At 34.9% G+C, this 16,000-nt stretch overlaps 1 protein-coding gene across 1 annotated transcript; it reads right to left on the bottom strand.

Moving 5' to 3' along the window:
* Positions 1-425: 425 nt before the first annotated feature.
* LOC145558184 (threonine--tRNA ligase, mitochondrial 1-like) lies at positions 426-15,851 on the bottom strand. The gene is made up of 20 exons (XM_081619335.1): positions 15,640-15,851; positions 15,328-15,565; positions 15,144-15,203; positions 13,746-13,835; positions 12,164-12,238; positions 11,876-12,004; positions 11,708-11,797; positions 11,173-11,261; positions 10,990-11,086; positions 10,822-10,908; positions 9,606-9,690; positions 9,131-9,225; positions 8,687-8,719; positions 8,515-8,601; positions 4,753-4,845; positions 1,786-1,878; positions 1,485-1,706; positions 1,226-1,297; positions 1,022-1,093; positions 426-729 (listed from the first exon to the last, which is right to left on the bottom strand). Exons 1-20 carry the CDS (start codon positions 15,795-15,797, stop codon positions 634-636), a joined length of 2,061 nt encoding a protein of 686 aa, XP_081475461.1. The 5' UTR covers positions 15,798-15,851; the 3' UTR covers positions 426-633.
* Between the last annotated feature and the right edge of the window lie 149 nt (positions 15,852-16,000).

Raw genomic sequence — 16,000 nt, 5'->3', positions numbered from 1 at the left:
TCATCCAGGAAAAAAAAAATTACTACAGCTGCTAAGATGTAATGAACAAACTAATTTAGTTGACTGATTATAATGAAATACATCTATGTTTGCAGTCACTCAGCAATTTATTTGATATTTAGGTCTCTGTTTACTGGAAGTCTGGAACCATTATAACTTCATAACTCATAAGGTCATTAATATTTACAATATCTTTGCCTGTTAATAAAAATAAAGAAAGCTAAACATTTCTAAATACACAATAGGATGAATTTAATTTGATCCAACACAATAATGATATTTCACTTACTTGAGTATATATTAGCGTAAAACATGAAATAAAACAATTTAGACCAACCAAAACCAGTCCTTCGAAAAATGTCAATTGAGAACAGAAGACGATCAAGGCAAACATTAATAGAATGCCAAATAGTAAATACTGCTCATTTTGAAAGTAGAATAGTAGATTACTAATCCAAAATTGTCATTCCACTCTAATAACTGTATTCCAAAAATTCTCAGCTTGTTCGAAGTAATTAAACATCAATGGTCAGTAAAAGAGTGATCTATAAACACTATGGAACTCATCCAAAACAAGCAACAACCAATATTTGACAATGCTGCTGCAAAATTACATGTGAGCTACTCGAAGAACTAATGAAAAGCCTTTACTTCTTCGCCAAAGTGGCTAAGTAGATCCTCCAGAGACATTGGGGAGTGATCATTCTTATCTCTTACCCTAACAGTCACCTGTATACAACAGGATAAAAGACAACAACCCCAAAAGGTAGATAATATCAATTCCAGACAGATAAAATAACGGCGCATAACATATGTACAAATACTTAAACCACGCAGTCCTCAATAAATCAGTAACATTTATCAGAAGGTAGAGATTATGGGGTGCAAATGTGCAATTGTGGGAAACTGAGATTGAATATGAAGCCCAAAAGTTTATAAATATCGTCAAACGCAACTTAGAGATATACCAAAAAGTGGGAAAAAAAAATTAAATAAATAAAAAATTGAGCCTAAGACATACCACTCGGTTTTCGGCATCTTTCTCCCCAACTACCAGTATGTAGTTATACTGTGACATCTGAGCTTCTCGTACCTGCAGGGCCCAAACATTATAGGCACACATACACATCATATATATACATGAGCAAACAACACCATATATATATATATATATATATATATATATATATATATTGGAAGACAATCCATAGGAAAAACTGTGTACCTTTTTATTGATGGTTTTATCACTTGTATCTACATCAACATGGTATCCAGCCTGGTGGATGTGATCGCGCACCTAAAACATGTTAAGTCGCTATTTAGAAAATAACCATACACACTTCAAGCACTAAGCAGACTGAACTAAATATTTAGATTCAAGGCTGCAGGGTATTCCAAACAATGCATAGATATAAGTGATGATGTCAAACAATCCAAATAAGCATCTAAATATTACACAAATACACAACGGTGACCTCCAATACCTCATGGGCATAAGCTGAAGATTTTTCTGAGACAGTGCATACAATCGCTTGTCGTGGACTTAGCCAAAAAGGCCATTTACCCTTAAAGTGCTCCAGAAGAATTGCAAACATACGTTCCACAGAGCCAAGGATGGCTCTATGGATGATCACAGGTCGCTCCCTTTTAGCTTCATCTTCTGCTGAGTAGGACAAATTAAATCGCGATGGAAGTTGAAAATCCAACTGCAATTAGATTCATATTGTCAGAAGCCATGCCAAAAACCAGTCTTCTAAATTAATCTGGAAGCAAAGCACAACATACCTGCAAAGTTGCACACTGGAATTTCCTCTTTAAAGCATCAGAAACGCTGATATCTATCTTTGGTCCGTAAAATGCACCATCTCCTTCATTTAGCTGTACCATATGATTCAGGAACAATAATTTATTAATAGAAACATGAAGGCTCATGTTGTAATGTAATTAACAGAGAAAATGCAAGCCCTTCATTTCAAACCACAAAACACAGCACATTCTACCTTTACCATAATTCATCCTTCTCATGACAACAGGTATTCTATATTTTAAGTGGAACATAAGGTACAAGCATCACCACAAAAGCAGCTTCTCTCATGAAACCTTCTACACTAAACCAATCATACACATCAGATCTTTCATTAAACATCAGCCATCAGATGCTAGTATGATACCACGGTACATTGGTACAAGATCATACGGAATACAAATTTCATACAACCCTAATATCTGTTGATTTTCTTTATGGGTGGAGGATGGATGAGAGTATTTTGCACTGAGACATTCAATACACCAAAAGTTCAGGATATCCATTCCATCAAAAATAAGGGGGCAGTGATACCAGCATAAGTTGCAAATGCGATGGTTGTGACTTAGAAGAGGCGTGCAAGATTTAAATTTTTAGATAGCAAATATTTGTTGAAAGAAATTAGATGTAACTGAGCAAAAAGCAATGTTAACTCAGACACGAGTATGAGTAAATCTTCAAGCATAAGACATCTTAGGGTTGAAAATTTTAAGCATAGGGACAGGCCTAATCTTGGACACGGATGCAAAGAGTTCTTGTTTATATGAGGCGTTTTGTACTTTACAAACAACAAACATACACACATTTCAAATTACTTATTTCTTAATTTAACGTATTTGCTAATGTAAATCTCACGCACATTTCAAATTACTTATTTCTTAATTTTACATATTTGCTAATGTAAATCTCACGCACATTTAAAAGTGTTGCATAATTATCTCTTCTTTTGCTCTGGTATATATTTATTTAACTATAATGTGTGTTTCAAGATAAACACAGTAGCTAATTATTAATTGAAGAGTTGGGTAAGGCCGTAAGATACCAAGTAACCATACACAGCTGCATGAGACAAAATGATGAGGTGAAGTAACATAAATAAATGCTTTGCTTGCAACATTGCTTGACAAAGTGTATTAAAGCCAAGCCAAATTAGGAATATGACTAATTACAACTCCACTCCAAGATAGCACAGTACAAACATACCATAGAAGAAATCAGTCAATGAGCTGGAAAATGCCACTTACATGGTTACAAATTAAAAGAAAAAAATAAGGGACCAAAATTTCTTCAAGTTTTGCAACATTTACCACTCAAAGACGTTTCACAAATATACCATTTCCCTTTCAGGAAACTTATATCTTTGCTCACAATACAATTATCCAATATAGCAACACTGATGTTTCCTACATTCCTTAACCACCTTGGATTTTGTGGAAGATTTAAATGACTTTTTTGGTCCTTTTATGTTGCAATATTTTGGGCATCATTTCAAAATGGATCAATTTTTTCAATTCATTTAAATCTTTATCATTCTCAGCTACAAAGCAATTGTTCTAATCTGGGAAAACAAACTCTAATTTGTAAACTTCATTGGTTATAAATCTTGTAATCAGTTCTGAAAGACTGTTGCCAGAAATATGGTCATTTCTGGCATCAGGGCAGGTCAAGCGTTTTTAAGGAAATTCTCTATATCTTTCTTTGATCTGCATTTCTCAATCTTCCTGTCATAGAAATTCAATTTTGATCTTTTCATCATATCTTCCTCTCCAATGTGGGAGTTTCAGCAATCTCTTCACTTTGACAGGCATATATTTCTGTACAACATTTCTACTAGTTTTTCATCCTCTTATTTTATTTTGAGCTTAATTAGGTATCCCCAGTTTCCCACTCCTCATTAGTCAAGTGAAGTCCTGCTCCCTATCTGGTTTCTGTAAAGGCTAATTATAGTAGTGCTAAAATTAATCTAATAACTAAAAGAAATTCTCCACAGCAGCCCAAAAAAAAAAAAAAAAAAAAGGGTATCCTCATTGGTAGCTCCATGTTATTTCTTTTTCACTAACTGTCACATTCGTAGGGGTTTTTATGATTACATGAGTATGAGACCAATTACCATATCTCATTCATGGAATTAACGGTGTGTTTGGAACTTTGGATAGAGAAAGAGGAAGGAAAAGAAAGGAGGGAAGGGAAGAATGATTAGGTTTCCTTCCAAATCTCTCCATTGTTGGAGAGATCAATTTGGTACAATTTAATCATTCCACCCCCCCCCCCCCCCCTCTACAATTCCTTCCCTTCCTCATTAGGTATCCAAATGAAGGATAATATATCCCTCCATTTCCCATCCCTTATTTTCCATCCATTTTCTTTAACCAAACAAAGTGTAAAACTCAGCCATTGCATTACAAATATGCCATTATTGTAACAGATTCGTGATTTTGGACTTGACATCCCACGAAGACTTGTTACATAATGCTGCATCTTTTACACCATATCATTTGCTATATAATGGTGACTCACCAGTCACCACATAGAATGCATTTTATACCCATTATACCTGATTTTTATTTGAATTGACCAAAGATAATTTAGCAATTAGATAGAAAACATGATTCTTTCATTCACCAAAAAACTGTACACACCCATATTATGATAGATTTGGTAATATTAAAATAATTTTTATAAACTCAAGAAAATGTAAACAAATTTTAACAACATTAATATGATTTATTTGTAATAAAGACCGCGTCAGCTGTCAATTGTGACCATACTCTCGATTTTTTTCTATGGTCTCAATGCAAGAAATACTACAAGTTGGGTTGACACTATACAATGCAAAACAACTAGTTCTACAACAGATAACACAGATCCCATATTCCTTTCCTTTGAATTTGGGGGAGAGGGGATTAGGGGAAAAAAAGGGGAATAGCTGAGAAAAGATGAAAATTTACCTGCCATGGCTTGCCAAACTCATCCAAAGCTTCAGTAAGTGCAGCCTCCGCCTTATCCCATGTCTCCTTTTCTCCTAGGAAACTCTCTGGTCTCTATGTATTTTATAGGAGAAAAAAAAAAGGAAAAACGTGAGAATTTTATATTGCATTTAACTAAATCAAATAAAGGATACAAAGAAAATTAAATAAGCATCATATCGATCAACTTAAGGGGGTAACGGTTCTGGAACTTAGGTATGGGTTTAAAATACTTAAAACCCACGCCAAGTATTTGGTTTAGGATTTTAAGAATTTTAAACCCATAGGTAGGGTTTAGTAAACTGTTTTTTTTTTTTTTTTTTTGGGGGGGGGGGGGGGGGGTTGGGTTTGGCTCATACCTATATTTTTAGGTATCAAACGTATTTTATAAAAAAATCAAGTTCCAAACCCATACCATTATGGTTTCACTTCTGAATCCAATCCCATACCACTTTGCAAACCAAACACCCCCTAAATAATTTTCATAGTCTAAGTAAACATGTACATCATATAGTACAATGTAACATTAATATATTCTAGAATTCAACAAAGATGGAGAGTTCAAATGTTGTGCATTCTTCAAGCTCTCTAATAGACTAAGTCACACTTGGTAATCTCATGCACTCGAAGTATAACAAGGGGGTGTTTGGTTCGCATAATGGTATGAATTTGGAATGATAAATGAGACTAGGATAGTCTTGAGTTAAAACTTGATTCGTTATAGTATGTGTTTGCACTTTGCAGTGTTTAAGAATAAATGGTTCTCTTTCATTTTATACTTAAAGATTTGGTATGAGTCAAATCAACCAGGTTTCTAAACCCCATGACTTGTGGGTTTGAGATATGGGTTCAAAATTCTTAAGCTAATAATAGGTATAGGTTTCGCTCAATATAAATCCATACCTCATACCAAAATTCCACAAATTAGACCAATCTAGAAGGCCGGCCTTTCTTGTTAGAATACCAGCAAGATATATGACAAAATTAGAGCTAGTAAAACCAAGAACACAAATTTTCCTCTCAATGACTACCAAAAGTGAGGTTTCCCAAACTAACATAAGCCCAAACATCCTATTGCATGAAATCATGAGAAGGTTTCACTACTTAAAAGTAAAAGAATAAGCATAAGGATAAAAACATATAAAAAGAAAATCATAGGAGTAAAGGAGCAAATCAATAAGTAATAAATAGGAAAATAGTAAATCAAGGGATAGTTAATATACTCCAAGTTTCATTTCCAGAATTCTCCAACTCAGATTAAAGGAAACAGTTATCATACTTCCACATCAAAACAGATTCTAAAGACTCTAACAGTGTGTTTGGATAAATAAAGGGGAAGGAAAAGAAGGGTAGAATTTATTATATACACCCAGGTGTACCGTACACCCGGATTATTTGCTCACTTATTTTTGCTCATTTAATAAATGAGCAAAAAAAATTTGCTCATTTGTTAAATGAGCAAAAAATAATGAACAAATAACCCAAATGTACACTACAGGCTCTCAAAGAAGGGGAGGGAGGAGAAGAGGAGGGGAGGGAAGAATGGTGAGTTTTTTTCCAAATCTTTCCATTGTTTGGGGGATTAGTTTCCTACAATTTTATCCTTTCATTTCTCTCCCCTCCAATTATCTTCCTTCCTCATTTGTTATCCAAATGAAAGATACCCCATCTCTCCATTTCTCTTCCCTTCTTTTCCCTCCATTTCCTTCTATCCAAACACACCATAAATGTTAGCTAGATGGAGAAAAGTAGATCCTATAAGCACTTTAACATTTAGGTTCCCTTCTGTGTCTAGGACAGAATAATCAATTCTAGGAATCGAGGCAATGAAAACCTCAAAGCCACCCCTCTATGTCTAGCCACGCCTGTTAAAACATTATTCACAAGTCACAAATATAGCATCTAAAAAGGTTGTAGATGTGCTCCCTGTTATGTCTGGATTGAATTTCCTACACAAGATTAAAGGCTAAAATATGAAACTATGTCATGCTGATGAGATATGAAAGCCTTAAAGATGAAAAGGATGAAATGCTCCAACAATCATCACTACAAAGCTACTTCCCGAGTTTAGTCTTCAAGGGTATATATCTAGAATAAGTGTGTGATGTGAGCAACCCTCAAATTTCTCCATCTTTTATATAGGCAGTTGAATAATATCACATCATTTAAACTAACTTAAAAAACCTCCATCTATCATGTGATAAATTAGTTGTGGATATCAGCCACAAAAATTTCAAAAAAATAAACAAATCAATAGAGGGGGGGGGAGGGCCTCCCCTTTGGTCCTATATCATTCACTAAATTCATTAACACTAGTAGGTAGGAAAAAAAAAATTAGTGTCAATACTTGGAATTTTACATAATGATGTAGTGGGCGTGACTCACCACGCTTCATCCCCCCTAGTTGTTTTTATTGTTTTGTTTTTGAGGCCTAACCCCTCGAGAGCACCCAAAAAAAAAAAAAAAAAAAAAAAAAAAAAGGAAAAGAAAACACTATATAATCTCTCCCTCATGATGCCAAATATGTTCTGCCTTATAGCTTCATCAAATTTAAATAGGATGTGATAAGCTATTCCAAGGTCAAACCTTCTTTTGTACCATATCTCTTGTTAACCACAAAGGGCACCAATATAGCATTAATTATTCCCCTTAATGAATGCATCAAGCTTCAGATAGTAAATACAAAAAAATCACCAATCTTATAAGCATATGACACAAGGTACTGACAAAATCCTTCAATTAAATAGATTCCTCCAAACCATCCTTCACGTGATGCTAATGAATAATGATACATTCTCAACCATTGTGAAAACCACCTTAACACTTCAATAATTCATCCTCGGTATGATCTCGCCACCTAGTTTATACAAGTGCTACACAAGCACCATTTAATATATACCTCGCACAAGAAAAATGTGTTGTTTCTACAGATACGAAAAAGGGTAATCTCAGGTAATTTTTTAGAAAACATATCAGCGGGTAGCAGATGTTTTCTATGGAATATGGAGATTAAAAAAGACCTAAAACAATTCAACACAGCTGAAAGTTCACAAACTTGCAGCCAAGTGTTCAACAGGTCACAAGAAGAAACAGAAGAATGTATCAAAATGCACCTTCTTTGTAACAGGATACATTAATTGAGAACGGAACTTATAAAAAAATTTACACAGCAAACAGGGATAATGGCATCAGAGTTTATCTACACAGAAACACTCGGTATTTATTTAACTTAGACGGTAAAATCATCTTGAGGCTTCCAACAAGTAGAATCAATTATATACACAAAAGCCTATATATACTTTAAGGTCTCGGACAAACCCAGCAGATCAAAAGGATCAGCATCAGCAACCAATAAATATCAGATAATCATGGTAATCGGTTTGCTCCTGAAGTTCAAAACTATCCTATCTTTCAGATTAACAAGCGCTTTCACAACATAACTCTCCATCTATTTATTCAAAATCAACACACCTTACACAGCTAATTTAGAATAAGTCAAACAAATATTAAGGCAAAATTGCTCCCCACAACTAAAACCCCAACCCCTACCTCCTCTTTATCTTCCGGGATCTGGCAAATTAACAAAAGGTCTATGTAACGACGTAAAGCTGAGAAATGACCGGATATCACATAAAAACAAAAATCAAGAGAATTGAAACATAAATTCATTTTACAAACATTGTTACATATATACTAATGCTGACTACAGAAATTACTAAAAAGAAAATGAGAATATTATCATACGGTTGAAAGTTTTAGCTCGAAGGTAAACCCAAATTTTCCATACACATAGTTAATAAAATCCAGTGCAGCCCTGACTTCATCCTTCACCTGAACGTATGCAAACCCAAGTTATTATTTGGCACATGCAAACGTAACAGAATTCAATTTACAACCATCAGCAGATCCAGCTTACTTGGCCTTCCCTGCAGAAGATATGAGCATCATCCTGAAACAGTTGGGAGCTTAATATTAGGACCAGATCAATTAAACCACATGAATTGCAAAAGATTCAGGGATCAAAAAAATGGCAACATGAAAGCTTTGCGAAACCATCACCGCATCACACTTAGCAACTTGCGAAAAAGAATTGTTATACCCTATAATATACAACTATACAGTTAAGTGATGAAACCAATGCTCACAATTCATTGGATCACATCTAGACATCATATACAATTCACTGGTTAACATTTTGGGAGCTCCAGGCCTCCAGCTTTTTATTTCCACATTATTCTTGGTTAAAATTATTTTTTTGGCTTAATCCCCTTAATCAGAGAGATCTTCCAATAAGGAACTAAAATTACTTCACCCCAACACGACAAAGTTGCAGAATATCATTCATTATACAGTATCTTACCTGTTGGAATCTCCTAACACGAGTCAATCCAGTGAGGGCACCACTAGCCTCATTCCTGTGAAGCACCCCAAAATCAGCAAAGCGGAGAGGGAGTTCTGCATATGGTCAAAATTGTTCGGTGGAACTTTGAATCAGAAGTTGCAAGATGTTACTATGACCAGAGCCGAAATTAAATTGTAAGAAGCAGGAAGTTCTAAATTCATATCACCAAGGAATAGATTATGCAATATAAAATTATAATAAAATGCAATATATTTCTCACAATTAGTTCTTAAAATGGCCAATTTTTTTGATGATTGACTATAAAAATATGTTGCATTTTTCCAAGCAGATAGTCTAAGCTCCTAAAGACAAATTTCACATCAGCAAAGTCCAATATTCAAGATAGAGTTCAACTAATTTTAAGGCACGCACAAAATAAGATTAAATCCAACCATCTCTATAGCATACCAACAGTGATATGTCAAGTGAATACCTCTGTATGAACGTACTCTATGCTCGAACATCAAACAATGACCGGGACAGTTCATTGGCTTAAGCCCGAACTCCTGTTTCTCAATCTGCAAGAGCAAGAATTCAGCCAAAACATCAATAGAAAAATCCACTATAACTTATTTGTATATGATGAATACAAATTTCAAAAACCCAAATAATAACCTGTGGAACTTTCTCTTTTTCTTTTAAATTAGCCAAAGCGTTGAGAAGAGAAAACAAGCAAGATTTAAATGAACCAAGGAACTATACAATTTCAGTCTGATGTCAGGGAGAAATCAGTTAAAGCAAAAAAATTATAAAAGGAAGCCAATCACCAATTTTCCATATATTTTATTTAAACTTTAAAGTCTAAGGACCATGTGCTCTGAGGAATTCATGTGCATATACAGCGTATGAAGAGCAAGCGCCAGTTTCACAAGTTAAGTATTTAATCACTATATTTAAGTCACAACTTCACAAATTACTAACATAAAAAGTTGAAATATAAGATTTTTGTGCCAAGGGCTTCCACCATTCCTTCAATTTGTTGATACAGGAACTACAGTTTAAAAAAAATCCCTCTCACATTGGAACAATACAACCTTAATGAATTGATAGCCATATGGCTTCTCTGATACACTTAATAGAGTTTCCTCATTCTAACATGAATAGTGGGCAAACTCCCTAAGCCATCATCACCTCGAGGATAATGTAACGAATGCCTTGAGCAACAACCACAAGGGCTTGATCACATACACAAGAAGGGGAAGAAAAGGACAGAAGGAGCAGCTATTAGGGGATGAAAAAGTGGAGCAGCAGCACGTAGCGGACTAGCAACCAAATCAGTGAGCTGTGAATGGCTGTGAAGGGTTAGCAGCCTATCACAATGTGACAGTTGCAGCTTTCCCCTGCTTTTGTCTTTATCTTCTTTTGGCTGATTGTGTATATATAAAAAAAGGGAGGTAGGAACTTGCTTAGGTAGCTGAAGTATTGTAGTCATTTGAGAGTATAGACTTATGTCCTCACGACACTAGAGAGAGTGGTGGCCTCAAGCCTCCTTGTATGTAAGTTTTGCTCTTTATAAATGAATGAAATAGCAGCCTACTTGCCTCAATCAATCTTTTAATTGATTTCTTGAATACTCTAGTTGTTAAAGTAATCTAATTCGTTACAGATAACAAAAAAAACATAATACCACGATGTGAAGAACTGCTCACCTCAAGCACAAACATATTCTCCTTGTAATTTGCAGCATGCCCAGATGTTTCCCAGAGTTGCATGTTGTAGATATTCGGACTGATTACCTAATATCAGGATGGCATCATTAAGCCCAATCATTAACATATATTCACAAGTCATGAGCATGAAACTAAGTTAATATCAACCTCCTCGTAGCCTCTATTCCTATATTCACTTCGAATAAAATCCATCAATTTATTGTATATCCGAGCACCAAGTGGAAGAAAAAACCAGCTTCCTGGGCTGAAATTTAGAAGAGGTAAAGTAGAATCAGTAAAGACTTAACAAAATATCACAACTTGCTGTCATGAATATTCATCGCCACATACCTGAGAGGGTGACAAAAGAAAAGCTCCTGTTTTACACCCAATATCCTATGATCATATTTTTTAGCTTCCTCCAGCTGCCTTAAATATTCCTGATGAGGAAAATATTTTAAAATTATTATAGTAATACACACCAGCTCAAGTATAACCACCCTACCTAACATCTAAAAGTCATAAACTAGCTAAACTTACAGTGAATATTGTACCATTTGCTCCACCAAAGACAACAACAACAAAAACAAAGCCTTAGTCCTTAGAAGTATTAGGGTTGGCTAATACGAACCATCATAAGGAACCATCGACAAAGAAAAAGCAAAAAAACAAAAGGTACTTCAGAAATTAAAGTTCATACTCTCTGAATCATAGAAAAATTACTAATAGAGTAGAATCTGCAAGAACTTTCATATAAGAATAGAGCAGCAATCCAGAAAAAATGTACTGCATAATCATTCCACATCTTCAAAATACCACCATACAAATCCACAGGCACAAAAAAGGATATAGACATGCAAAGGAATCTATCACATTTAATAAGTACCTTTAAACGCTTTGAATCAGGATAAGAAATTCCATAGACCCTTTGCAAGCTTTCCCGGTTCTTGTCACCCCTCCAATAAGCAGATGAAGCCTGATCAAAGAGAGATTTTTAAGAAAATAGAAATACCAATTGAAACAATTTATAGAGCAAAACCTAATTTAGCATCACCTTTAAGCAACTAAGAGCTTTAGCAAAGGATGTATTGGGTATATGGGGCCCACGACAAAGATCAACCAAAGGGCCACATCTGTAGACTGTTATAGTTTTGTCTTCAGGTAGATCATTGATAATTTCAACCTAAAACCACACACAAACAAACCACAAGCATGAAATAAAGAGCGAGTAGAAATGGTTAACAAGTGATCACGAGACCTCTCAAGTCTCAACAAACAAGCCCAACCCTATCACCCCCCCCCCCCCCCTCCAAATATACAAATAAAATAATCCCCAGCTTGCCTTAAATTGGTTATCAGAAAATATCTCAAGTGCTTGTTGTCTTGTCACTTCGATTCGCTCAAATGGTTGTTTCTCCTGCAAATTAAGTAAATCGGGAAGAAAAAAAATCAAACAGAAACCACGAAAAGCAAAGCACTACTAATATATATATCCATGCCTAAAACAGATAGTAAGTGCATAAAGGGAACAAATTACACTAAAGAGTAATGACAAACAGCAATATTCTATATCTTGATGAGCAATATTCTATATCTTGATGAGCAATATTCTATATCTTGATGAGCAACGAAATAAAAATAAATAAAAAAAAAAAATATGAGAAAAAAAAAAGAGCCAAGCAAAACAACCACCTAGTTTAAATTCCTCAGGCAATGTTTCAGACTATTTGGATAGTCTCCAATCCTTTGGAGATTCCACTTTTTGCTAAGGTAATGAATAGTGGTGAAGTCAAAAAATTGGTTTTCCTTTTCCTTTCCCACACCACTTGCACCTCTACAATTATCGCTCCTCAAAATCTTCAATCGTCTCACTCTTAAAATACAAACCTTTGAATGATTCAACTAGAAGATTAAGAAGGCTAAGATCAAAAAAAAAAAAAAGTAAGAAGGCTGAGATCTGAGAACTACCACCTAAAAGCCATTTTAAAATTTTCAACTTGTATCATTCATAATTTTTAACCCACACCACTTTGCACCTCTGCAATTGGTTCCCCTCAAAATCTTCAATGGGTTTTGGCTCACTCTAAAGAAACAAGCCTTTGAATGATTCAACTGGGAAGAGTTAGGAGACTGAGAACTACCAACCAAAATTCTTTTTAAAATCTTTAACATGTTCCATCCAAATTTTTTTTCCTGCCAATCTATCAAGGATCAACAAAAGAGTTGTGAGTAGAAGGATATTCAGTTTTAACTAATTACTTCTAACCTTCTGTGCTCTAAATTCTTTTTTAGTTTTTGCTCTTTTACCTTGTTGGTTTTCACTCTAGTTCTTTATTCATAGTAGTGTTCCAACACTTTCCCAATAGTATTAACTGAATCATCTCATCATTGACCCTTGAGATTTACATTTAATCATGGCGGCAACCAATTGAATTTACTAAAAGGAAAATTTTGCAGATTTTTGTTTGTGTAGGGGTGAGAGGCTGCAAGTTAGCAAGCGAAGAAATTGAAATCTATAAAAAAAAAAAAAAAAAAAAAAAAAAAAAAAAAAAAAAAAAAAAACTCAACCATCTATAACTAACTATAGACACATGAAAGTGCAAAGTTTAATCCACTAGACTCCAGTTCCTTTTAGGATCCTTACCTAAATCGTAAAAGTCAATCCCAGATCAAGAATATAGAAAGAAAATGGTAGCAAAACATTAATGGGAAATAATGAATCACACATAAACTAAATTGATTTTACAAAGCGATCATCCATGAGTCAGATTATTGCAATTAAATATTGCATCTGTAATCAACAACAAAGTAATAAGGTAGTAAGGCTTCATCAACACAAAGTTAAGGCTTCAACAACTAAAAGATGTTGTCTTAAAAATACCAACAAACAATCAGAAAGTAGCTTGTTAATAGAAATACTATACCGCAACAGCTTTTGCTGCCACTGCCTCAATTTGTTTGAAGTGATCCTCATTCAAGCTCATTTCTCCATAAAATGCATCATAAAAAAAACCCTGTCCAAACATGAAAGTATTAAAAGGGTGGCAAACTGATTAAAAAAAAAAGCTTATAGAGATTTAGATATTACTTCCACTTATGTACTTAATATTTCAGTTGAGCTCTCAATAATCATAACCCCCAGCACTTCCCCCATCAATCAATCAATTACATACTTACACTATGATAGGCTAATCTATCCTCTAATACCAACAGCAAGAATAACATTTCTACACAGTGAAATATGAATTTTGTGTCTTGATGAGCTTCGTATTATAAACAAGAAAACAACACTCTGTGTAATACATATCTAATAAATTATATATCCCTGAATCCAGACTGTCCTTACAAGAGCAGCATGATCCTAAACAAACAGAGGTTTTGCAAAAGACTCAATCAGGACCAAGAAACAGGACCAAAACACTCAATCTGGCTTACAAAGTCTAAGCTCAAAGATGACAGTAGTTACAGACTTAGAGTAGGTTTATTGGTATGTTAGAGCCAAAAAATATAAAAGCAATATTGATAGCTAGATGTAAGGGCACTCCCCACTTACCTTGTACTTAAGTTATATTACCGCACAATGGGCTAAATTGCTTGTTGAAATGCCTTGCGTATTAGACCTTAAGCAAGACAGAGTCCAGGGATACAAAGTGGCATTCACATCATAAGGAAAACAATGGCCAGGCACCTTGGCAATTGTAATATCTTTCCAAATTTCTATAAAAATAGAAGATGCCTCTATGTGGGGGAGTTGATTTACGTAACCTTCACTTCCATTTTGACTGTCCGTCAACTATCCGTCAGCATTGAAGTTTCTTAGACATTTCATATTTCGACCAGCGCATCAAACATTAAGTTAGTCATATGCACTTTTGCTTTTAATGTTGTATTTACGTTTTTAAATGTCACATTCTCATCCAGGTTCCTTATTAATGTACCACCTTCTCACGCATTACAACCAAAACCCTAAAGTTGCAGACTTTATTCACAGCAAACACTTTTGTCACCAATAACAAAAGTGATTCATCTAACTAAAAGAGAGCTATAACAGAATATCTTTGAGCTAATAAATGGATAAGAAATTAAGAATATCAAGCTCACTTTACAATGCTATATGTGGAGAGAGAATTTATCCTTAACTTTTTAGCAAGGCTTGATTATGGCTTTATTTCCCAAAAGTACATCACATTATCATAGAACCATAAGAGCTCAACAACTTACATAGAACCATAAGCAATACTTGCTCCATTTAAGCTAACCTATACTTAACTCTATACATCACTTACCACTTTCAAATATCAATGGTAGAAGCTTAAACTCACCTCGCCACGAGTAGTACACGGTCCAATACAAAGCTTGCATCCATACTCCGTCTCTAGAGCCTAACAAAACCCAAACATATCACAACAAAATCAAAACATCAACTAATCAATAATTCACAAACGAACACCGAAAAATTTAGGAAAAACTCAGAATTAATGAGAAAAAAGAAAGATTGAATTGTACCTGACCGAGAATATGAGCACTAGAATGCCAAAAGGTATCTCTACCTTCATCACTATCAAAATTATAGAGCTTCAAATCAGAATCCGCTTCAAAAGGCCTATTCATATCCCAAAGTTGACCATTAACCCTAGAAATCAACGAATTGGAAGCCAAACTCTTGGAAATCTGCGCCGCAATGTCGAATGGAGTAGTTTTCAGTTTTTCGCCTTCCTTGACATTTCCATCGGGCAATGTAATCCTTCAGTCAACAAAAATGAGTCAAAATCGGTCAAAGGAGAGAGAAAGAGAAGCAAAAGAAGAAAGAGAGAGAACTTGATTGGTTCGCCGGAAATGGAGAGACGTTTGAGATCTTGCTGAGCTTTAATGGATTCGAAGTGAGCGATTCGTTTAGGGATGACTTCTGCGAGGTAAGCGTCGTCTCGAGGGTGAGATGCGGGGGTTGCCTTGGGAGCTTTGTCGCCGCCTGCCATGGAAGCTAAGCTCTGCGGATATGGCGGCTGAGAGAGGAGAGATAATTTGCAGAGAATGAATTGGGGGTTTTGGGAAAGGAAAGGGTTTCATAGGTGTGTTAAATTCTTATGGAGTGTTTGTTTCATTTGATTAAAAGAATGGAATGGAAAGTAACTTGGGGGTGTTTAATTTTGTATTTATATTTAAAAGTGAAAAAAAGAAT

Source organism: Chenopodium album, chromosome 9 (assembly GCF_948465745.1).
Source record: "Chenopodium album chromosome 9, dcCheAlbu1.1, whole genome shotgun sequence".
NCBI classification, from domain to species: Eukaryota; Viridiplantae; Streptophyta; class Magnoliopsida; order Caryophyllales; family Amaranthaceae; genus Chenopodium; species Chenopodium album.
This window is presented reverse-complemented; position numbering and strand designations above follow the sequence as displayed.

Excerpts from the sequence above, each read along its gene's own strand:
- LOC145558184 (XM_081619335.1), bottom strand. The coding sequence starts at position 15,797 with ATGGCAGGCGGCGACAAAGCTCCCAAGGCAACCCCCGCATCTCACCCT. Across the intron at positions 11,087-11,172 it reads TTCTTTTGTCACCCTCTCAG|CCCAGGAAGCTGGTTTTTTC; the intron begins GTATGTGGCGAT and ends TCTAAATTTCAG. Across the intron at positions 10,909-10,989 it reads GGAATAGAGGCTACGAGGAG|GTAATCAGTCCGAATATCTA; the intron begins GTTGATATTAAC and ends TCCTGATATTAG.